General features: G+C 47.9%; 2 protein-coding genes across 16 annotated transcripts in view; one reads left to right on the top strand and one right to left on the bottom strand.

Moving 5' to 3' along the window:
* The window catches only part of MIGA2 (mitoguardin 2), a 35,070-nt gene extending 33,775 nt beyond the window's left edge, over window positions 1-1,295 (bottom strand). The window contains exon 1 of one of the 8 annotated variants that reach the window (XM_043498861.1): window positions 1,124-1,295. The gene's annotated coding sequence lies outside the window, so the exon portion shown is untranslated. Of the gene's footprint in view, window positions 1-364; window positions 1,016-1,123 lie in introns of those variants that run through there. The other 7 variants (XM_043498859.1, XM_043498860.1, XM_043498856.1 and 4 more) reach the window with 7 other exon arrangements.
* A 116-nt stretch (window positions 1,296-1,411) lies between these two features.
* SH3GLB2 (SH3 domain containing GRB2 like, endophilin B2) overlaps window positions 1,412-23,976 on the top strand; it is a 38,974-nt gene continuing 16,409 nt past the window's right edge. For 2 of the 8 annotated variants that reach the window (XM_038374409.2, XM_038374407.2), the window contains exons 1-5: window positions 1,657-1,817; window positions 14,836-14,977; window positions 15,380-15,508; window positions 17,963-18,096; window positions 18,598-18,690. In XM_038374409.2, coding sequence (XP_038230337.1) covers window positions 1,755-1,817; window positions 14,836-14,977; window positions 15,380-15,508; window positions 17,963-18,096; window positions 18,598-18,690 — 561 coding nt within the window. In that variant the 5' untranslated portion in view covers window positions 1,657-1,754. Of the gene's footprint in view, window positions 1,818-14,835; window positions 14,978-15,379; window positions 15,509-17,962; window positions 18,097-18,597; window positions 18,691-23,976 lie in introns of all 8 variants that reach the window. The other 6 variants (XM_038374412.2, XM_038374410.2, XM_038374414.2 and 3 more) reach the window with 5 other exon arrangements.

Here is a 23,976-nt window from a genome sequence, read left to right as displayed (position 1 = left end):
ACACATATTGCTTCAATTATATCAGCAGAGAAAGCATAACCAACAGTGTATAGGACAGTTATTTTCTTTTGTCTAGGACTCTACTGGAATGTCATAAGTTAACAAAGAATGCAGTATACCCTCCTGGGCTACAAGCTTATGGCAATTAATATGCCTTTTGAGAAAATTAAGGATTTTAAAGGGTCAGGTCTTCTGGAATTACTTTGTTTTATGGTTTGATTTATTACTATTGTACTCATTTAAGGTGATTTAATTTCTTGTGTCCGTTATTGTGGGATGCTGAGTTCAATTACTTATAAAGCATAAATTTAAAACGGATGCAAAGCAAACTATTTTCAGGGATACAGTAAGTCAGATACCATACCCCAGAAACCCTTTCTGATATTGCCTGAGGTGCCCTAATACAAACCTGAGCATGGATCACCAATCTCCTTGGGTACTCTCTTATAAGCCCTTAGGTAGATGCTTCTCCAGCACAAACTCCCATAAACTCTAGAAGTGGGGGGCATCTCCTGCAGTGCTCTGTTATGAACCCCACTGTGGGAACCTAACCCTGCTGCTGCTGCCCCCTCCTAACTTTCAGTGTTGCACAGACGCTGCTCCAAAGCTGCTCCTTTCTGGCTGCTTCCTTCTAGCCCCAGAATCAATTCCACGGTGCAGCGTGTCCACCTCCCTGCCCTATTAAGCCACCCCGCTCCCCTGGAGTCTAACCCTTGCCTCCCCGCCACTGCTGCAGCGGCACAAACCCCACCGAGGCCGGCACAAATCAGCCATCTCCGTGGCTGCTCCATGATAAACCCCAGCAGGGCACAGCCCCGTCCCCAGGGCGCACCCCAGGCCGGCCGGCCAGCCACCGATCCCCAGCGCAGCGAGCTGCTTCACGGCACGAACCCCCGGCCCCGCGCTGGGCAGCCCCCGGGCCACTGTCCCAGGGGGCCGAGAGGTGCTGGGGGGCTGCTCGCCCCGCGGGTCCCTATTGCCTCTGGCCCCATCGAGTCCTCCCTACAGCAGAGAGACAATAACCCTCCCCGCCGCGCGAATGGAAGAGTCCGCATCCCCCGGCACCCCGGGCGCTACCACCCCCAACAGGGGGAGCCCGCAGCCCTGGCTGAGCCGTTCTCACCCAGGCACATCCCATGGCTTCGGAAGGGCAGCGTCTCCTTCCCCGGCGCGCCGCAGCCTAACCTGACAGCCACCAGGCGGAGGAACGCGGAGGAGGCCGCCTACCGCCAGCCAATCAGAACAGCGTGCCGCCCCGGGGCGGGCCAATCAGCTGGCTGCCCTGGCCAGGCAGCGGCGACAGAGGAGCGTGCGGTTGAGCAGCAAAGAGCAGTCTTCCCTGTGGGACGGCATACATGTCAGTGTTGATTGACTGTGATGGGCACGCTGAGAGGGAAAGGGGAGGGGCTTCTCTTAAAGGGGCAGCGTCAGCTAGCGGCATCCTCGGGGACCTGAGGTTCCTTATTTACCCCAGAGCTCAGGGCCCACACAGCCGCCCAATAGGACTCCGGCGCTGCGTCCATGGGCCTAGGCCTGGTCTTGCACGAAGCTGCCATGGCACACAGGACAACAGCGAGGCCGCCCGGCAGGGGGTGGCGGGCCGGGTGCTTTCCCCTTTAAGAGGCAGCCGCGAGGATGCCAGAGGGCGTCGTTGGGCCCTATAAAGGGGCGGGTGCGCCGAAGGCTGACTCGGCTTCGCTCTAGTCTCCCCTGCCGGCTGAGGCGTTGGAGCGGAGGCGCGCGCGGGGAGGGGGATGGACTTCAACATGAAGAAGCTGGCCTCGGACGCGGGGGTCTTCTTCAGCCGGGCCGTGCAGGTGCGCGGAGGGGGAGCGGGGGTCCCTCCGGCTGCGCATCCCCACGGGGGGTGGGTCCTAGAAGAGGCTGTTCCGGGGCTTTCGGCTCCCCCCCTGAAAAAACCGACTCTGGGGGTTTCCGCCCCCGCCCCCCCCCCTTCGCGGTCCGCCACCGCCGGCTCTGCAGTCTGGCGGCGGGTCCCCTCCTCGCTGGAAAGCGGCGTCTTCAGTCCTGGGGCGTCCGGCTGGTCCGTGAGGGGCTGACGGCGGAGAGAAACCTGTGTCGCCTCTAGGAGCGGGTGGAGCGGGGTCCCCCCCCTCCCCTGCTCGGCAGCCTGGTGCGGTGTAGCCCCCTGCAACTAGCTGCCTTGCCTCGGGTTACAGCAGGCAGACCTCTGGCTCGAACCCGTGGTGTGCGGGGGGGCGGGCTCCCAAGGAGAGCGAGTGTGAGGCTGAACCTTTTTTTTGGGGGGGGGGGGTCTCTGGGGCACGGCTGCAGCGCTGCCCGCACTCGGCGGGGGGGGGGGCGTGTGTGTCAAGTAGGTTCTCTCGTTACCCTTATGCCGCAGGGCATCCTGCTCCTGAAGGGGACGTGAGCCCATTACGCGACTCTGCCCTGCCTCTGAAGCCTAGCCTGGGAGTACGTGGAAAGATGACAATGGGCTTCTCGCTCCCCATGCCTGGCACGTAGAATGACCCTGCTCTTGGCAAGACCCATAACTAGAAATGCTGGGGCAGGAGTGGGGGGGGGGAAGTAGGGGACATAAAAACCAAGAGCCTCCTGTATAAGCATCCTGACTATGAACATTGTCCTCTAGTCCTATGGCTTCTCCATCCTAGTCGGCATCCTGAATTATGGTTAGGGGTTTTGTAGGGGAGACTCTTCCTGTTAGCCTCCACCACAGACTAGCATATATAACGTTCACTCTAAGACTTTTGGGGGTGCATCAAAGGGAAGTGACTGCTTCCCTTATGTCAGTGGGAATAATGGAATGACTGAGAACATTTATGGGGGAAGCTACCTATGTGGTAGGCACTAGCATTCCTGTCTACACCTTTCTAGGTCAAGTTACTATAGAAAATTCTTTCCTGGGTATCTGGCTGGTGAATCTTGCCCATATGCTCAGGGTTTGGCTGATTGCCATATTTGGGGTCGGGAAGGAATTTTCCTCCAGGGCAGATTGGAGAGGCCCTGGAGGTTTTTCGCCTTCCTCTGTAGTATGGGGCATGGTTGACTGGAGGGAGGCTTCTCTGCTCCTTGAAGTCTTTAAACCATGATTTAAGGACTTCAATAGCTCAGACATGGGTGAGGTTTTTCATAGGAGTGGTGGGTGACATTCTGTGGCCTGCGCTGTGCAGGAGGTCGGACTAGATGATCAGAGTGGTCCCTTCTGACCTTAGTATCTATGAATCTATGAAAGTGTGAACTAGATAAATCCTCTTCTACCCCTGAAGGAGGTGCCTCTCTAGCTTCCCTTGAATGCCAGAAAAAGAGGGCTAGGATTGTAATGAGAAATAGGGAGGGTAACCTCAGTTTAGCATTTCCAGTGACTTTTCTATTGTAAAGCAGCTTTGAGTCCCTGCATGTGAGTTGTGGTAGGACTGTGGTGTCTGCTTCAAGCAGGCAAGAAGAATTTCTCCTGCCCCAGAGTAAGAGCAGCTTGAACAAAACTCCTAAAGGCTGGCACCCTCCTTTGTATGGTGGTGGGCCTCAGGTCATTGGAGAGGAAACTGGTTAATGCTAGAGCATATGGGTGAGATTTGAGTTCCTATTCTTTTTTTCTACCACCAAATTGCTTGCTTGGTACTTCCTTCTAAGTTAGTCTGCTCATCACTTTGTTGCTGTTTTTCAAACTCTTATCCCACCTCTGGTCTTAATCCACCATTCTGGAAATGGGGTACTCAGAACTCAACATCATTGCAGGTGCAGTTGCACCAAAGCCATATAATGCTTGTAAATCATCTTGAGATTCTTGCATGGAGGGCCCTATAGAAAGGCGAAGTAAGTGTCAAATCATGCAATGAAGAGACTGTAAAGTGCGGGTTATGATCAGAGAGAAACTGTTAACACCAGCTTTATCGGTGATTTGCCTGTATTCTATATCTGAATTGTAATTCCACTCTCTGAAAAAGGGGTGGGTGGGTGTGCTCAAAGAATACCAAGCTTTGGGCTGTGTCTTGAATGGTGGTGAACAAACTGGGAGCGTTGAGAAGGAAGAACTTAAGTAAACTACATCCCCTTTGGTAGCAAGGGGCAGCAGGCTGCTGCCTTGTTTGACAAGTTTAGTATGCCAAAGTCCTATTGTCTATGCAGGTTTCAGAGTAGCAGCTGTATTAGTCTGTAGTCGCAAAAAGAAAGGACTTGTGGCACCTTAGAGTAACATTTATTTGAGCATTAAATACATTTTAGTCTTTAAAGTGCCACAAGTCCTCCTTTTCTTATTGTCCATGCAGTACCTGGAAATGTGCAAGGCACTTCATAAAGACTTTTTATCCCAGAGACTTCACATTTTAAACAGAGGTGGCTTGAAAAGGGGTGGCAGAGCAAGAGGGAGGAGGATGACTGACAGTAGCTTGAGCAGCTTTGGAGGTGCTGTAGTGCAATATTTGTTAGATCATAACTCTGAAGGAGACGCTTTAGCTCTGCAATGATGGTCTTAACTGTGCCCATACATGTGGTAAAATGGCTGGGTTTTGCCCCATGTTCTTGGAGAGCAAAGCAAGGTTCTGAGATAGAAATGTGATCCCTGCTCTTGGAGTCGCACTAGATCGGTTCTGTTAGATCATCTCTTGGACGAGGTCAAATAGCAGATGCATGCAAGTATCCTTCTGGGAACTTGGAACAATCATAGAATCATAGAATATCAGGGTTGGAAGGGACCCCAGAAGGTCATCTAGTCCAACCCCCTGCTCAAAGCAGGACCAAGTCCCAGTTAAATCATCCCAGCTAGGGCTTTGTCAAGCCTGACCTTAAAAACCTCTAAGGAAGGAGATTCTACCACCTCCCTAGGTAACGCATTCCAGTGTTTCACCACCCTCTTAGTGAAAAAGTTTTTCCTAATATCCAATCTAAACCTCCCCCATTGCAACTTGAGACCATTACTCCTCGTTCTGTCATCTGCTACCATTGAGAACAGTCTAGAGCCATCCTCTTTGAAACCCCCTTTCAGGTAGTTGAAAGCAGCTATCAAATCCCCCCTCATTCTTCTCTTCTGCAGACTAAACAATCCCAGCTCCCTCAGCCTCTCCTCATAAGTCATGTGCTCTAGACCCCTAATCATTTTCGTTGCCCTTCGTTGTACTCTTTCCAATTTATCCACATCCTTCCTGTAGTGTGGGGCCCAAAACTGGACACAGTACTCCAGATGAGGCCTCACCAGTGTCGAATAGAGGGGAACGATCACGTCCCTCGATCTGCTCGCTATGCCCCTACTTATACAACCCAAAATGCCATTGGCCTTCTTGGCAACAAGGGCACACTGCTGACTCATATCCAGCTTCTCGTCCACTGTCACCCCTAGGTCCTTTTCCGCAGAACTGCTGCCGAGCCATTCGGTCCCTAGTCTGTAGCGGTGCATTGGATTCTTCCATCCTAAGTGCAGGACCCTGCATTTATCCTTATTGAACCTCATTAGATTTCTTTTGGCCCAATCCTCCAATTTGTCTAGGTCCTTCTGTATCCTATCCCTCCCCTCCAGCGTATCTACCACTCCTCCCAGTTTAGTATCATCCGCAAATTTGCTGAGAGTGCAATCCACACCATCCTCCAGATCATTTATGAAGATATTGAACAAAACGGGCCCCAGGACCGACCCCTGGGGCACTCCACTTGACACCGGCTGCCAACTAGACATGGAGCCATTGATCACTACCCGTTGAGCCCGACAATCTAGCCAGCTTTCTACCCACCTTATAGTGCATTCATCCAGCCCATACTTCCTTAACTTGCTGACAAGAATGCTGTGGGAGACCGTGTCAAAAGCTTTGCTAAAGTCAAGAAACAATACATCCACTGCTTTCCCTTCATCCACAGAACCAGTAATCTCATCATAAAAGGCGATTAGATTAGTCAGGCATGACCTTCCCTTGGTGAATCCATGCTGACTGTTCCTGATCACTTTCCTCTCCTCTAAGTGCTTCAGGATTGATTCTTTGAGGACCTGCTCCATGATTTTTCCAGGGACTGAGGTGAGGCTGACCGGCCTGTAGTTCCCAGGATCCTCCTTCTTCCCTTTTTTAAAGATGGGCACTACATTAGCCTTTTTCCAGTCATCCGGGACTTCCCCCGTTCGCCACGAGTTTTCAAAGATAATGGCCAAGGGCTCTGCAATCACAGCCGCCAATTCCTTCAGCACTCTCGGATGCAATTCGTCCAGCCCCATGGACTTGTGCACGTCCAGCTTTTCTAAATAGTCCCTAACCACCTCTATCTCTACAGAGGGCTGGCCATCTCTTCCCCATTTTGTGTTGCCCAGCACAGCAGTCTGGGAGCTGACCTTGTTAGTGAAAACAGACTGTCTGACTTCCCTTCCTACAGCTGTAGAAAGGCTGTGGCATGCAGTGATCCTGCTTGATCTGAGTGAGCACTGAATGCTGGGGTAACTGACTGAAACATGGCCCAGCTTTGGCAAACTAGGTTTACTATTTGCTTCCTGGCATGTTTTCAGAGTGGTCCTTAGTTGAACAAAATCTGGTTCTATAAGGGTAGCCAGTTGCACAACCCCAGTCAGTGTAGTGGGTGGTAAGACTCCATTCTTCTTGACTAGCTTCAGCTCAATTATTTGAAGCTTGTTCCTTCCCATGTGCCAGCTATAGCCTTCAAAAAGGGGTCTGTGGAACTTTCTGTTCAGTTTTTAAACTGGCTTAAAGGAACTGAAACTTAAGACAGTTCTGATGTAGCACATGGGCGCTCTTGATCGCTTAACTTGGAGGGGGTTGGGTAAGTATGTTGTGTACTTGCCTGTTTCAACAGGAGAATGCATGCAGTGGTGTAGTTATGTTGGACCTAGGATATAATACAAGGTTGATGAAGTAATATCTTTTGGACCAACTTATGTTGGTGAGAGAGATGAAGAGCTCTTTGTAAGCTCAATCTCATCAGGTCAACAAGAATGCAGGCTCCTCAAGAAGCTAGTTGATTGTAAACATGTCTATTATGGCAATGAGTCAGATGCAGTGAAAAGACAAATAGTTAGTTCAGGTACAGAATAAGGAGCAGATGGAAAGCTTAACAATCCTGTTCTCATGCAAATATCTTGGTAACAAAAGGAAGGAGAAATGCTGCAAAGATATGTCATGTTTAGATTTGGAAGGCCTTATAAAGATCATTTATCAAAGACTTGTACAGGGTGTAGGAAGGAGCCAGCCTAGGGATGAGCAGCTCTTCACATCAGTGATTTTTAGTGTGCAGAGAAGAGTTTATAAATCATTTCTTGGCTACTACGCCCACTTAATATCTTGCATATGAATATTCACATTAATTACAGGCATAATTAAAAGAAACCAGCATAGGGCAATTGGTAGCAGGGGAGTGACTTTGTGAGGTTTTTGGTAGGTGGGAGAAGATAGGGTGAGTTGAATAGTGCTCATGGAAAAACCCTCCCCCTAAAACATACCAGTGAGATTAGTCCCATTTGACTTGTCCAAGTAGAGGCCTGGTATTTGGATGGAAAAGCTAGTCACAGCATAGACTCCTGCATCATGGTGCCAGACAGGCAGATATATACACCCACAAAGGGGTAAATGGTTGTGAGCAGAGGTAACGTGATTCCCCCCCCCCCCCCAGGTATCTTTGCTTATCTTTGCTATTTTGTTATGGTTGAGGGAGTGGAAAGGAGAGCAGGTCTGTAGCTGCCTTTCTTCAGCACAGCAAACTTCCTGGGGAAGGGACTCTGAGTTGGCTAGACTAGAACTCAGTTTTGTAAAGCACCTGGTGTTGCTTCCTGCTGCTCAAGGCATTTAACAAAATGTTTCTGGAAATGCAGTGGCTGGGAGGCAAATGGACTAGCCATTATGTACTCGGCTATCACTCATGTTACAGGCTGTCTGGCTGAGAGTGAACATCTAGCCAGACAGTGGATCTTTAACTCCTGTTTCCATAGAATCTCCATCCCCTACTAGAATGTGGGAAAGGAACTCATTAACATTCCCCCTTAAGGGTGGATACCCCTTGGTTCTGTCCATAATGTGAAAACCATTATCTGAACCTGCGTCAAATACAACCGCACCATGCCCCCATCAAATTGTTTGTGGAGTCTTGTGTAAAAAGTCTGGCCTCATGACATAGACAAAATCAGCTGAGCTCAACCAGAGTTATGACCAACTTCTGCTGAACTTACTGCTACAACAGGTCCCTGAACTCCATTGATTCCTGCACACAGGCAAAGTTGTTTGCCTTGTGCTCTGAAGCAAGGAGGGCTTGTAAATTTCCCAGTGCAGATGAAGCCATGGGCTCCAGATATTGCAAGTTCAAGCAGAGGTGGCTACAGCAGTACTGAAGTTGTGCAGCATCTTGGCAGAAAAGGTAAATTTTACGTGTTAGTCCCCTTCTTGGCATCTTGTTTTTTATTGCATCTTGGGTGAGTCTCTTCCTTCCTCATTTTCCCTATAAGGCAACATTCAGTGGGCCACATTTGACTGTTATGCTATTGCCCTTTAGAAAGACAGAGCAGGAGGCAGCTCCTAGATCTGAGTTTCAGCACAGCAGCTAGGGAGTGACCTGCCCTGCTGGCCTTTCTCTGGAATAGGAGGCTGAAGAAGACTAGTGGAAGGCTTGCTGGTGAAGACAGTTGCTAGCAAATGGGGTTCCTTTCTTGAATGGCTCAGAAGCTCTCTGGCAGCTGCCTTCCCTTGCTGTGAGGGAGTCCCTTATGTCACTGCCTGCCTCCCCCCCATGTCATTAGCTTGACTGCACAGTCCAGAAAGGCTCCCTTCCTGCAGAGCTGAGCTCCACAGGTGTGATCTTACTCTGTTGGCATGCAGACCAGTAAGCTGTGTTGGTTATGTAATTGGTAAAAGACTGCACTACAGTTTGACCAAGCCTTCAGTCTGAGAAACAATAAACCAATTAACACTGCAGCATAATCAAGTGTTGCTCTGCTCCATAAATTGGGGGAGGGGGGTAGACTGACTGGGAAAGGACTCATCATATAATGGGTCCAATGCACCATGTGATCCAAAGGGTTTTGCCTATAACACATCTGTCCTCCCCCCTTAAAATAAAATTTCTGAGCACGGCAGTCCCATAATCTTGCTAGCAGTACTTATAGCTAAACTCTAGTGCTAACGTAGTTCTGCTGTGGATGATGGAGGGCCCTAACAGTGCAACACCTTCCAGTACTGCACTGGCCTCACTGTGCATGAGGCCTGGTCCTGGCATGGAGTTGTACCACAGTCCATGCTGTGCTCCTGCATCACAATTGCCAACCACCTGAGCTTCATGGACTAGCCTGAGCTTTTTCTGCTCCAGAGACTGGATGCAGTGCACTGGGATTCTGGAGGATGCTTTGGATGTGGGAGATGCTTTCTGGCACAGCTTGCTGACGACTGTCTTCAAACAGTTCATTCTGTTAATTTTCCTTTGATCAGAATAATAGACATGCTGGCTCTCAGAGATGGTGAGGCCCTGGACTGATCTGTAAGTGGGCTCTGTTGCCATAGAAATGGGAATCTCAAATATTAAAAGGGACTGTTTTGAACATCAAAGCAGACAAGTGGCTGGTGTTAGTCTCTCTGCCAAGGTAGCAAAAGTGGATGTTTCTCTATTCAGGGGTTTCTAGAAATAATTACTTGAGCAGATGTACCTGGTTTTACTTTTTTATATTTATGGAAACTGGTTATTAAAGTTCAAATAATGCATAATGTGTATCATTAACCCATAAACTCAGACACTAACTCCCAGTAGTACAACTAATACTAGCAGCCAGATGTGAGGCTCAGTTCTTGTCCTTTTCCTTTTGAAAAGGACATCCCCATTCCCAACATCAATGACGAGAAAGTATAGGAAGTACTTTCAATGGACAGTCTTTTAAGCAGGATCAAGTAGATCTTGTGTGGCTACTGTTTTTTGCAATTTGGTCAGCCTCTTATCCGTCTATTTTTGTTCCAACACAAATGGTCCTTCTGACAGTAACAAATAGGCAATGTATACTCAATTAGACTTAAAAAAAAATTGAAGGGGCATTTTAAAATGGATTTAACACTATACCAGCATCTGCAAGACTAGCCTAGTGTTAATGGCTTTCATATCACTTCAACACAAGCACTTCATTTGGATCCCATTCTTCTGCTCTGACTCACGGTTGGCTAAGAAGGCTATGTATGGAGCTTGATACAAATTGGGTTTAGGCTTCAGTTTGAGGGCATATTGTGAGCTGCAATAGCATTTTTCAAAGTGGTGCTCCACAGGGGGAGTGCAGTGTGAAGCTTCCTTACTACAACTGCCTATGTTGTATGAAGCTTGCCTAGATTAGTTTCTTTAGGTGTCAAACTTTATTAATCCTCTGTGGGTGGTCTCTGAAATAGCAGAGGTACAGCAGCCAAGGGCAATTGGCTTACACAATGTCACAGGCACTGTGTAAAACCCACTGGCAGGACCTCCAAGATATAGCCTTGTCACATGTTCTACTTGCCAGTAGCTTGTAGAAAACCACATTTTCAATTTCAAAGGCCTCTAAGCTGCTTCTTGTTTTAAGGTTTAAGGTGGGGAATATACCTTAAACCTTATCTCAGTAAAATAATTCAACACTAAAAGTAAAGAAATCTAAATTTAAGATTCCTGCATTGACCTTAACTCTGCCTTGCATCTCAGTCCATCTTCGCCATTCTCACATGGGCCTGCCCTCTTGAGTGTTGTACAGCAAGATGTTCTCGGAGCACCATGTTAAGGAGGAAAGGGCAGAAATCTTCTACAGATGCTTGGCAGTGTGGCTTTCCAAGGGATTGTAACTTCCTCAGCTAAAGCTGTAAATGTCAAGGCCTTGCATACGCCAGTGTATGACTAATGTGGTGCAGGTATAGCTCAGGGAGTAGGTGCCACTGACCCACCTTGGGAAGCTTTTAAACACTAAATTACTTGACCAAAGAAAATGGTACATCCCATGTTTGACCACAGGTGATTGTCTTGCTACCTGAGCCATGAGGACTGTGGACAGAACCTGTCTCTAGGACCTGGTCTAATACCTTACTACTGAACACCAAAAGGACTTCCTCCCATGCTGCAAGTATAGCATCTCCTATCTCTATCACAAGAATTGATGGGGATTCTAGCAAGCTGCAGTTCTTGTCCCCAGGGGTTTGAATGCTGTTCTAGCTGCTGTGCAGAGCCTGCTAGGCCCTCTTCCTAACATGCATGGTTCATTCAGGCTTTCCCCAATTGAGGGGTCCCATAAACTGTCTCACTGTGCTTCTGTCTCCATAAGCACTAACAATGCACAGATTATTCCTGCTGATTGCCCAAGCCTCAATAGGAAACCCAACCCCTCAATGAATTATTGAGGCCCTGGAATGCAGCATGACCCTTCTCTTCCCTGGTCGAGTGAGAGTAGCACTCAGTGGAAGACTGCACTGCATTATTCATTTAGCATGTTGGCTTCCCTGCACAAAAACAAGCCCAGATACTTAACTGGGTCAGAGGTGCATGAGCATCATCCTGGGGGACAGAAAAAAGAAATATCTGCAATCAGCTGATCCTTATGTACCAATTGGCAGTGTGCAGTGCCCACTGACTCCCAGGAGGTAGCTGAATTATTTCAGGCCTGGGACCAGTTCCTCTTACAATCAGGTTCCAGTAAATGGATATAGAAGGATCTAGCAGCTGGACTTCAGGAGTTATGGGTTATCCCTAGACCTCACATCCTTAGGGAGCAGTGCCAGGGCAGGGGGAAATCTACTGCATTGTAGATAATGTCTGTGCTGTTTTCTTCCCCGCTGCTTTTGTGCAGCAGTCATAGGATACTGGCACAGCTGCTTCTAGATGCTGTTTGTTCTGGGTCTTCTAGAAGTAGTCTCACATGGGAGATGCTTTGAGTAGATACAGGCCCCAAAGCAAGGTTTAGATTTCAGGGGTAAGTGCAATTCTTAGGTGTTCAGATTCAAGTAAGTGAACTTGCACCTTCCTCTCACACTAGTGCCGTGTATCACCTAGGAGGTATGTGCCAGCCCTCAATCTGGCCCTGTTAGTGTAATGGAGTCTCAGCTGGTGTAACTTGTATCCTGAGGGGCCTGAAAAGAAACGTATGAGGTTTGGAGGGGGAAAATGGGACACAACTAGCAGAGCCAAGAATAGGCAAATTAAAGTAGCCATTACTGCTGTATGTGAACTACAGTCTCTTGGATGCCTTTTCATCCACTTAATGACAAATCATGCATTGCCTCTGAACTTGCTACTGTGTGTTGCAACACTCTCAGGGAAATCTGAAAGTTCACTTTTTTACATACACTTGAGTCACAGGCTCTGTCAGATTCCCCAGCTGCCCTGCTTCCTTCTGGAGCCTGGGTTTGCAACAGTCATCCAGCACATATGAGAAGGATAACTGCAAAACAAAATAGGCTGTTCAACTTTTTCTGCATGCATGAATTGAAGGACTTAGTGTTAAGTGTCAGTAGCTATTGTGTGGTATGGGGCCATGAGCAGTCAATCTACTACTCTGTCAAATGGAGCAGACTGGTGGGGGGGAAGAGATGTTTACTTAAGGAAGTAGCACCTGAGCTGTAAATGTGCAATGACACCTGGAGGTGATGCCTTTCCTGTGGAAGTAATGGGTGAAGTCCCAAAGCACTGGAAAGCCTAGAGGAGGCAGTGCTAAAGGGAATGCAACAGCCATTCATCTGCAGGCTGTCTGAAGCCAGCTGTCTCTGGAAGAGGTCTGACTTTTCAGCAGGTATATAACCAACCTAAAAACCATAAATGGCTTTTGAGACCTCAATCAAACACACCAGCCCTCTTGGTGCAGATGCTTGGCAGGAATTTCTAGACTGGAGAATAAGCAGAGACTGTTTTGGAAATAGAAGTAGGGCTCTCCCCACAAAGCTGTTCACAGGTATCTCTAGCCCTTCTGGGAATGAGGGGGACTCTTCATTCAGGTTCTTAAATTTGAGATGAGAAATTCTCCTGTTGCAAGGGAGGAGTGCCTCAGCAGGGGAATGCCAAAGATTCCCCAGTGTCCTCATCTCTAAAAGCTCTAATAAAAAGTGCTGATAGCCTAGAGCCAAATATCAGAGGAGCCCTAGTTTGCTGTTATGGTGACTCTGGCTAAGATTATTTAAAGGCAGATATGGATTCTGCCATCAGCAGGAAAAATTCTTAGTCAACATGTGGAAGTGTGAATTCCTTTCAGCTTGAGGCTGGGTATGGTGTAGCAACTTTCCTGTCTAGCAACCCCTCCCAACAGTCACTCTGGCCCTGGGGCAGTCTGCCTTGTATGACTTGGCCCTCATGCCAGTCACACTTTTGTTCCCGCCCCTTCCAGGCTTCTCCAGTTCAAAGCCCACAACAATATCCAAAGTTCCAGTCCCTTCAGTCTCACTTCCTCAGGTATACCAAGATTCCCAAGTCTTCACCCAGGATCTTAAACAGATTACTCAAAGAAATCCCACCTCCAGTACTTCTAGTCCCATTCAACTCCCAGCATTCGATCAAACCTTGACTTGGGCTCACTATGGTGAGAACCCATGCCTCCCACTGTCTTGGTACCTTCTGTCTCATCTCCCTATTCAACTGTCTTTCAGGCCTATTCCAGTGAGAATCACCATCTCCTATAGCCTTTATCTCTTAGCTGCCCACACCCAGCATTCCCTGCTTCTATCAGGCCCCTCTGCTTTCCAGGCTTCCTTTCCAGGTTCCATACACTCCTTGTGCTTCTTGCTGAGGCTCAAGCTAATGCCTGCAAAATTCTGGCTTGCTTTTACTTCAGAGCACTGCCTTCTGGCTCAGGCCCTTCCAGTCTGACTCCCAGCTTCAGGCTCTTCTCCTAGGCTAAAGAGACAGAAGCCTGAGAAGCAGCCAGGAAGGGGTGGTAGAATAGGGAGGATCAGGCAGGACTGTCATTGTACTCAAGGTTCCATGTCCTTAATCTTGTCATGTGATTGTACCAGGTATTTTCAATGTTTCAATAACATTAGTGGGTCCTGATACTCTAGAAAGTAAATTAGAGGGCCAGCAACAGGGGTTCATGGTTCTCAATGTACACACTTGCTGTGTGAAAGAGGTCACCAGTACAAAAGTCTGAGAACCCCTGCTCTAGGCTGAGAGTTCTCCCCAGGACGCTGGCCTGAAGGGTTTATTAGCTGCCCAGAATATCTGGGCAAAGGAGCTGGGGTGGGATGCTGCACTGAAGCAGCATGTGGAATATGGCAAGTGAGTTCCCTGGTCATAAAATTAGACATTAAACTATTCTGTGTGGTAGAACCTCAGTAAGAAAGTTTCCACATCTGGGAACATTGGCTGGTAAACTCTGGAGATGACTCTCGACCTTCTCCCCGTGCTTGAAAACTTAGTGCTTAATTCTGCAAGGTACTCAGTATTAGTGGGAGTTGGGGGAAGCCTGCATGTTGCAGAAGTGGGCCCTAAATTTGGAGCACATTAATTCTTCATAAAGGAATGTGATATCTGTGGGACAAACTATCTAGTGCTTGACATGTAAACTGTGAAACAATCTGATTAGACTCTATCCTCCAATTAATTTGGATTTTAATAACTAACTCCTAAAGGGAGGTAGGCTAGTCCTAAATGCAGGTCAGACCAGGTTCTATTTTTAGCTCTTCCACCAGTCACTCAGCAATGGCAATGCTCTCTACCATGCTGACAGTACACAATACTTGCCCTCACCTGTAAGGTTCTTGGAGATCTACAGACAAAAAAAAGCATTAGAATTGTAATGAGGATTTTAATGGGCTCATTCCCTGAACATTCTTTGGGGGCATGTCTAACCTACTAGATGTGGCAGGTCTCACGAAACCTCTTCAAATGGCTTAGCACCCTGGCTTCAGTGGAGCAAACCTTAGAATGTCTTTTCTCTCTCTCTCTCCCCTGCTTCTGCAGTTCACAGAGGAGAAGCTGGGCCAGGCTGAGAAGACTGAACTAGATGCCCACTTTGAAAACCTTCTGGCCAAGGCAGACTGCACAAAGAACTGGACTGAGAAGATCTTGCATCAGACTGAGGTGTTGCTGCAGCCAAACCCTAGTAAGCACTGATTCTGTGGCAAGTTTGCACAGTGCTGGTGCTCTAACTGGCACAACAGCAATGGAGTTAATAGAAATTCCCGACAGCTAGTGATTTCTGCTGAATCAGATCTACAGGGGGAAATCTGAGGGTGGTGCTTGCAAAGATACAACCATCCCCAGGGACAGGCAGAAAGATGGAGTATGTCAATATCTGGTTGGCATTCAGTAGCCTTAACCTGCCCATAGATTCCAAAGAGGGCAAGAAATGAGAACTGACCTCCCTCTTTCTCCTTTTACTCATGCTTCTGTCTCAAGCATGGTGGCCTCCTATACTGGCTATTGTCATGTGAGGGCTCTGTGGGTGGGAGCATCTCCCTTTCTGCTCTCCCTAGTTGCATTTGTGACAGCACTCTCATTCCAGGTGTCAGAGTGGAAGAATTCCTTTATGAGAAACTAGACCGGAAGGTGCCATCTCGTGTTACCAATGGGGAGCTGCTGGCCCAGTACATGGTGGAGGCAGCCAATGACTTTGGGCCAGGGACTCCATATGGTGAGTTACATGGCATTGGCAAGTGGGCAATGTCTTATGTGCTTGGTTCAGTCCTTCCAAATTTACTGGAGTGCCTAAAATTATTCTCTCCTCCCCACCCAGCCCAAAGATATGAGACCTGATGCCTTCTGTTTTCCAATGCCAGTTAACACTGGCAGGCTTCTGGGGAAAACTTATGGTGTTCACTGTGTACCATCTAATACACTTGTGTAAGCAAGCACCAAACTGGAATGTTGACATGCTGATAGGTTCTTGGTGATAAACTCTCAAATAGAAGAATTTTGGATGCTACTAAGATGGAACACATGATGCACTGTGGATAAGCTGGATTTGCTGTAGCACTTCAGATGGTGATTGTGCACAGCTGCTTTTATTTCTATATTGGGATGGGGAAGCTCTTATCCACAAACTCTTGCTTTGGCTTCAGTCTCTGTCCTCTACCTAAACACAACTGGGTTCAAGTTGCTACATCCTAGGTGCCACAGCAGTGATATTGGGCAAGATCAGCTCCTAATGTTCTAGTGCCTTTATAGACAATAAGAAATGAGTGGCAGAACTCCCAGGAAAAGCCAATGGTTCTAGAAATTAGCTTTCCAGAGTGAATACCTTGTAACTAAATGCATGTTCCAGCAGCTTTGCCATGCATATTACACAGGGCCAAAGGTATCTGAAGGGCTATGATATGCAAGTGAATCAGTTTGCTCCATTCACTTCCCTAATAGTGGTCATGTGACCCAAAGGGTTGCTTCCCCATCCATAGTATTAAAAATTTGATCTCCAATCTGACTCTACTGGGCCATTACCAGACTTCTGAATTGAAGAGAGGACCAGTAACTGGTTCAAGCCATGTCTCAATTCTCCTTGGCTCCACTGAACAAACTATTTTTTTTCCTTCAGCCTTTGCTCTTCTCTACCTCCTCCACATAGTTATCTGGTCAGCAGTTGCTTGCTTGTTGCTCAGGGCTTGGGAGCCAATTAACAGATGGGGCAAACAGACAAATTGGCACAAGTTCCCCTCCATAAGGTCTAATGCTGGGAGCAAAGTCTCTAAGTAAATCTACTCATCTCTGGAGCCAGAGATCTCCATATGCTGGAAATGAGCTGCAGCTCCCTGGAGGAGCAGCAGATTACAGGTGGTGTCTAAAGACCATCTTTAAGATGGCATTTAAAGCTGCAGTGAGTCCTACTTGCAGTCTATTCTGGTGGCTCAAATTTTATCTGCTCTCTCCCTCCAACCTACGCCCCCACCCCTTCACTTTCTAACTTGTGCTTTGAGTAATGTTCTCCCCCTTGGTGCTGGGTTTAGACACACCCCCTACCCCCCGTACTTTTAGTTAAAAGGAGGCAAGCAGGCCACTGTGGGGCACTGCTTTCCACATAACTGGAATAGCCGAACTGAGTATCATGGACCTTGTATTGCTAATGGAGTCTCCTTTAGCCTAAGCGGTAAGGGCCTCTCCTTTTGCAGTAGGAAGATCTAATTTCTAGCTCTCTCTCAAACTTTTCAGAGAGAATGGCTGGGAACCAGTGAGTTTCCCCATATTACTCTTCTCAGCTGAATGGTTACCTGATAGGGTGGAGAGGGAGTGTGGAGACTTACCAGGGTAGCTACTGGAGTTGGCATGTCCTGGCAGGATGCAGTAAATGCAGGGCAGTAGCTGCAGACTGCACTACTGTGTTTGAGCAGTGAGTAGTTGGAAGGTGAAATGTCTAAGGATATGACAAAATGGCTGCAGATCTCAGTACTTTACTCCTGGCTTTCGGGCTGTCTCAATCAACTTGGCACAGTCTGAGTGGCCACCTCATATGACTCCAAGAGCAGAGGCTTTACAGAATATTCATTTTCATTTTTACAATTGAAAACCTCTTCACAACCATGAGGGCTTGAAACTGTAAGCCTTAAAGGCTCAAACCCTGAAGGGAACCATGCACAGTTCTTTTAAAAAACTGTTGTTTTTTCCTTTGTGGGGGATGGGGATGCTAACTCAAACTCTGTACTTTGGCATTTGCTATCCTGTAGCATTAGCCAGAAGCCCTGATGTGTTAATGTCAAAACACACAATAACACATCTTTCTGCCTCAAAGCCAACAGAGAACCCTAAGCCTACTGGAGGGACCCAACTGCTTTTTAGGTTCATAGACTCTGAAATCAAACATTGACTTTCTCTTCTAACTTTCAGCTGTCACAGATCACAGTGAGCACTGACTGAACATCCTGCCCCCTCCTTGGCTAGGCTAGGATTGGCTTGGCTGTCAGCAAGCAGTGAGCCATAACCACCTGGTTTAGGTGCCAGCTAGCACAGTTGATCCACAGTGTACACACCTGAACAATGTACTGTGTGAGAGCATCCTAACCTAAACATGCTGGGCAACTAGGATAAGGCTAAGGCATAGTGTTAATCCAATACCTGCTGAAGCTAATGCCTCTCCCATCTGGGCTCTGGCAACTTGCAGGGAAGACCCTACTCAAAGTTGGAGAGACCCAAAAGCGCCTAGGGGGAGCCGAACGTGATTTTATGCACTCTGCCTCCATCAACTTCCTGAATCCTCTGCGCAGCTTCCTGGAAGGGGACTGGCGAACTATCTCTGTGAGTAGGAGAGGAAGGGGGAGCTGACTAATGGTGGGGAGGAGGGAAGAGTGTCTCTACATTCATTCTTCCCTTTCAGGAAACTGGGGAGAAGGGTGAAAACAAGGCCAGAGGACTCCCCCACCCCTCCAACCCTGTCAGGGTAGGGGAATAAGAACTACAAACTCAGGAGTTCTAATCCCAGTTCTCCCACTGGCTTCACTCATTTGTGTGTGGGAAGGGAGGAATGGGGCTACTTGCCTCCCTTGTGGGGATGATAGGACAATAAATTAACCCTTTATAGCCAGGCTGGCCAGACCAGAAGCTGCTTCTTGCTCTCAAAGGTTGGTCCTTTAGCCTTATCCAGAGCTCCTACCAATGGTGCCAGTGCATCTGCTGTTACCTTTCTTGCTGCCAAACAAATCAGCTTGATTCCTAGGTGGCTTCTCACACTCTCTCATAGGCAGGAAAGATCATTTCTAAGCACATTGTTCCTTATTTGTCCCTCTGCTCCTTTTCTAGAAAGAGAGGAGGATCCTGGAGAACCGCCGTCTGGATCTGGATGCCTGCAAGGCCAGATTGAAGAAAGCCAAGGCTGCTGAGGCAAAAGCATCGGTAATTTCTCCTGTAATTCCTTTCCTCCTTTCTGTACACCAGGGCTTGGCCCTCATGTGAGAGGGAGTGCCAAGTGCTCTCATGACCCAGAGTTGGTCTGTACTGCCTGCTCTTCTGTCAGTACTGCATCTGGTAGGGGTATGGATGACTTTCCCACAAGTGGGGGAAGGGAACAACTCAGCATGGTGAGGCACTGGCTGTACAGCACCTGTTGTCTGCAGGGGAGACATGGTTCATGGGCACAGCTGTGCTGGGGAGCTTTGGAAATGGTGAGTGTCTAGTCTGGTCCTTGAGGAAACCCTGCTGTCTGATTAGCTGACCCAGGTTCCCAGCTGTTCTGAGGGATTGCCTCTAAGCACTCCTGGACTGCTCTTTGAAGCTTGTGCCAGTAACCAGAGACACTGTCCTGTCAGAAGGCTTGTAAAATTCCAGTAAGAAAATAAGGACTCCAAGCTGAATCTGGGGCTCTCCCCTAGAAAATCAACTGAAAGCACTGGGGAGGTGGGGATTAACTGTAAATTTTACTGGGAGCCTGCAGGAGTCCTGGAATCTCAAATGAGGGCTCAAAACTAAGAGCAGCATTCCACCTGCAAGTTCTAGCCTGCCCTGGGCTCCACCAATAAGGAGCATGTGAAGCACAGTCAGGAAAGTGACTGTACTTGCGCCTCTTGATAGCTGCTCCCTGGGCTTCCCAAGTCGTGTCTGCTTCGCTTGCTGATGAGACTGCTGGCAGTCTCTCTTGGCACTGATAATCTAGCTGGGGGGGAAAAAAATGCAGGCTGGCTGCTCCACTCTGGCTTGGGAATTAGCTGGTAAATTTTTCTTAGTTCAAGAATCTCTAGTTACAGAAACAGAAGGGAAGGGCTTGACAAATACCACTCAAACTCCAGGTCCAGTCACTGGAGTGCAGGGGGTCTTGTTCGGACTCTTGAACTCAGACTGAACTATGGAAGCAATTGGAGAGAATCTCCAACAAATGTTCTTCTGACCAGATGCCTGTGCCTGCACCTGGGTCACATGATGGCTAAAACACCAGGGTGCTGACTACACAAATGCTCTTTGCTAGAGCAGCCCAAGCAGTAGTGCCATGTTGGGGAAATAGGAAGGAAAAGCTAGTGCAGATGCAGCTGTAGGTGGCCCCTCAGAATATCCTGATCAACAGATCTGCAATAGAGCCAAAGTTAAAAGTGGACACATGGATATGCCCCACACACAACTTCAAGCCTTCAGTCTTGCAGTGAGGCTTCAAGCTCTACCCAGTGAACTAATGGCCACAGTCAGAACAAGCTGGAATCCTTGTCACCCAGTCTGGCTCTTTCCTGCTACAAAATACCAGAATGGGTGTCCTGGCCTGACCCATCATGCCAGCCATCAATGCAGCTAGGTTTGATTTGGCTTCTCCACATGTCCCAGATACTTATGTCCTAGGGACTTTTACTTCCCTCTTTCCAGCATTGGTTCCTGTTGGGTGGCCTCCTCTAACTGAGGAGCATGGGTAGCTATGGTAATATCAAAGGCATTCAGTCAACAGGTCTGTCCCAGTTCTAACACTTGAGAACACATGTGCTCTATAGTCCCCTGGGTAAGGTGGTTTTGAACACATCCTCTAGTCCTGAGGCTATCAATACCCTAACTGAAGCCAGCTCCTCTTGCTCTGCAGATTGTTTAGTCACCAAGTTTGTGGTTCCACCCAACATGGAATATCTGAGATTGCATGAAAACTTGCCCTCCATCTCCCCACTACCACTTAAGGTGACTCTTGTTCTCCCAGATATACAACTTTCAGAAACGCCAATTTCCCCATGTGAAGACATGCAGGGGGTGGGGTGAGGGACATGATCTTGGTTTCAAAGAGGTAAATGGGGAATACTGGTATGGGTCCAAATTCAGATACGAGTATGGTGGAAAGTCTGTCACTTCCCCATCCTTCTACTCACACCCCATCCAGCTCATGATGCCCAAAGCTATTGATTACTAGTCAGCAAATGCTAACCCCTTCTCTTTTCCTGCCTTGTTCTCTTGGAGCAGAATTAGACCTTCCTTCCTCTCTTCAGTTGTACAGGCAGCACAAGTTCTGGACAATGACTCAGTAGCTCAGTGCCCTAAAAGACTTTGGCTTAGGCTTTGTCCAGGGCTCTGCTGGTGTATAGCAGTAATCCATGCTCTGGTAGGGCTACTTTTGGTCAGGCATCTGCCCTTACGTGCTACAGCTACAACAAACCACATTACAGGAGATCACAAACCTTGTTGCTGGGGTATTGAGCTTGAGTCCCAAGTACCCTCAACCCTAGAAATGCACATGCATAACCCTGCTTCCTGGGAACATAACTCGTCGTCTCTTGTAGATGAGCAATCCTGACCCAGGTGGCCACCTTGGTTACTAGCATAGTTAAGAATCCTCTTATCCAGCCCAGTTTATGGAGACTGATTTCCCATAGCTCGGCTGAGTCCAGGTAGGGTTCTGTGCTTTCTTATTGTGGCTGTCACTATTGTGTGCAAGGCCCTTGTAGTAGGTGGGCAGAAAGTGCCAACATGGGATATGTTGTCTCTGGATTCTAGTCCAGTTTTAAATGTACATTAACTAGCAATTGGTTCTAGTGCAGTCAGGTTGATAAACATGTTTAAAACCTGACCTGAAGTCCACTGTCAAACAACCCTTCCTGGATAACTCCTCTCCCTCCCAACTTCGTGCTAATGTCCCCCTCTGGATAGTGCAGATCTTGTGCGTGTCCACTTTGTTCCCCTCAGCTTTTGTTTTCTCTTGGTGCTGAACCTCTGAAGCTGGTATCCCCGAATCAGAGTTGCTGTTCTGTCTCATGGGTTGGCTTGTGTCCCTTCTAATCTTTGTGGGGCTCTTGCTTGTCTTTGATGTTGATGGTGTTTTTGTTCACTAACCTTTGTTTTTGTTTTTCTGTAATTTTTTGCTCAGTGTGAGGGAGATGTGAGTATTAACTGTGTTAATAGTGCTGTGACTTCTTTCCTTAGTGCCTCTCATTGTCCCTCTCCCATTTAAAAACCACTCCACTCCTGCGTCCAGCAGCAGTCTGGGCTTGTGGCTGCCTGACAAAAGGGTGCCCAAAAAACAATGGAAACCTCCTGGTTCTCTACAGCCCCTCCAGGAGTGTGTAGTCAGTTTCCATTAAAGCCTCTTGTGAGCAGTGTTCAAAGGAGGCTGAGTCCCATGTACAAACATGACTGTGGCTCTTACCTCTGGCTCCACATTGAGTGTGGGGTTGGAGAACAAGTCTCCCTCCTTGGGGAAAGAAGGATCTAAAAATTAAACAATGATGGGTGGTGGTTGAACTTGGTCTGCAGTGCTGTACTGTCCCTTCTTAAGCTCTAGAGCTCTACCCTCTTTTTTCCCCACCACAACATTGGGATGTGGGGGAGAAGAGCATTCATCCAGTCTTCATGCTCCCTTTTGATCACTGCTTGCAAATGAACCCTGCCAGTGTACAGGGGCATGATAGCTGCTTGACTCCTCCATACCATGTGCTGAAAGACCAATTCTGGGAGTCCAAGGAAGCTATCCTGGAGACAAAGGGATGGCCATGGAGGGTGGGGGGAGATCTTTTCAACTTGGCTTCTTTACCCAGAAAACTGAGGCATAAGAAACTTGGTCTTCTGGAGAGGAGCACCTCCTAACTTTCACATCTGGCCAGTGGGAGTGTGGATTTGGTCAGCTGTGCCCTGCTCAAACACCTAATCAGCTAATTTATTTCTTGGTTTTGGTTGTTTTAATTGTTACCCCCTTCAGCTTAGGTTGTTCTCACCCCCATAAAACCCATGAGATAAAATCCCTTATTGACGAGAGGCTGGCTGCATCCTCTTGTGTATTGAATCGGCCCTTGCATCTCATGGAGTTGTGCATCTGCTCAGTGGTGCTGCTAATTGAGCAAATTGGGCCAATTCATTTAAGTCGAGCTGAGTGTGCAGTAAAAAGACTAGCATGGGTGGGATGTACTTGGCCCAGAGAACTAGAGATCTGGCTGGGGTTAGAAATGTTGGATCATATGACTGTCGCACACCAGCTTGCTGCATGATCAAAACTTGCTGGGCCATATTCTGATCTGTTATGCTTGTGCAAATCAGAAATTGAGGAGCTTATATTGGAGTAACTGACATCACTCAAAGAAAGAAAAGGAGTACTTGTGGCACCTTGGAGACTAACAAATTTATTAGAGCATAAGCTTTCGTGAGCTACAGCTCACTTCATCGGATCACTCAATCCATTAGAGCCAGCTGCTCTTGCTATGGCCTTCAGTTTAATAGTCTTGGATACATTGTGCCTTCCACCCCAATCCAAACTACAGCTGCTCTGTGATGCTGAAGTGGCTAATGAGAACATGGTATATAGGGCATGAAATGGTCATCTCTTGGGCATCTTCCACATTCCCACAAGGGAAGAATCTGCAGTTTAATCTTCCTGTCCTACTGTCTCAGTAGCAGGGGTCCAGCTATGGCCAAAGATGGCTTGGTTATTCTCCCCACCCACTTCCATAAAGTACAGGTAGAGAGTTTGCAAATGCTACTGAATAGAGCCTCTGCCAGCAAGGCGATGGACCAGATATGCTCCTGTGCACAATGAAGGTGGGATTCTTAGGAGGTTTTGATGTGGTGGAGGTGGAGGGCTGATTTGTGTATCCTTCCTTCCCACTAAAAGCATGGGTCTCAAGGTGCTAATACCAGAGATGTGAGCACAATGAAGAGAGGTTTGGTGCCTCTGGCAGAAATAGACCCTGGAGGGAATGGAGCTGGTAGATGAGGCCATGTCTCCACATGGTGCATGCTAACAATATCATGGATAGAGTAAGTGCACTTCCTCATGAACATAATGCAGGACACTAGAGCAGACTCTGCCCAGTTATGAGTTTCCTCATACCCCCATTCTGTGGCTGAACTAGCTGCATATTCATCCTTCGTAACATGTGAATCCATAGGTTGCAGGTGAGAAGGAACCTTGGAGTCAGTACAAGAGATGCTAAGGCCCTATATGCACTGGGCTTGGAATTGTGTTTTGAATCTTCACTGTAGGTCCAGCAAGACCATTTAAAATCCTCCCACATTAGTCAGCCAGACCAGGAACAAATGGCCTTCATGTCTAGGGCTAGGCTCAAAGCACTCCGACTCTGGTTTGACTTGTTGGTGTAAATGGATCTGTAACTGGTCACTTAATTGACAAATGAGCCTGGTGTATGCAAGGCCCTCAATTCAGCTGGAAGCTTTTAATTGTCTGTCTTGCAGCAAAGGCATAGTTGTCAGGCTACCTCACACCCCACAGCCCTC

The sequence above is a fragment of the Dermochelys coriacea genome, chromosome 16 (assembly GCF_009764565.3).
Source record: "Dermochelys coriacea isolate rDerCor1 chromosome 16, rDerCor1.pri.v4, whole genome shotgun sequence".
Classification (NCBI taxonomy): domain Eukaryota; kingdom Metazoa; phylum Chordata; order Testudines; family Dermochelyidae; genus Dermochelys; species Dermochelys coriacea.
This window is presented reverse-complemented; position numbering and strand designations above follow the sequence as displayed.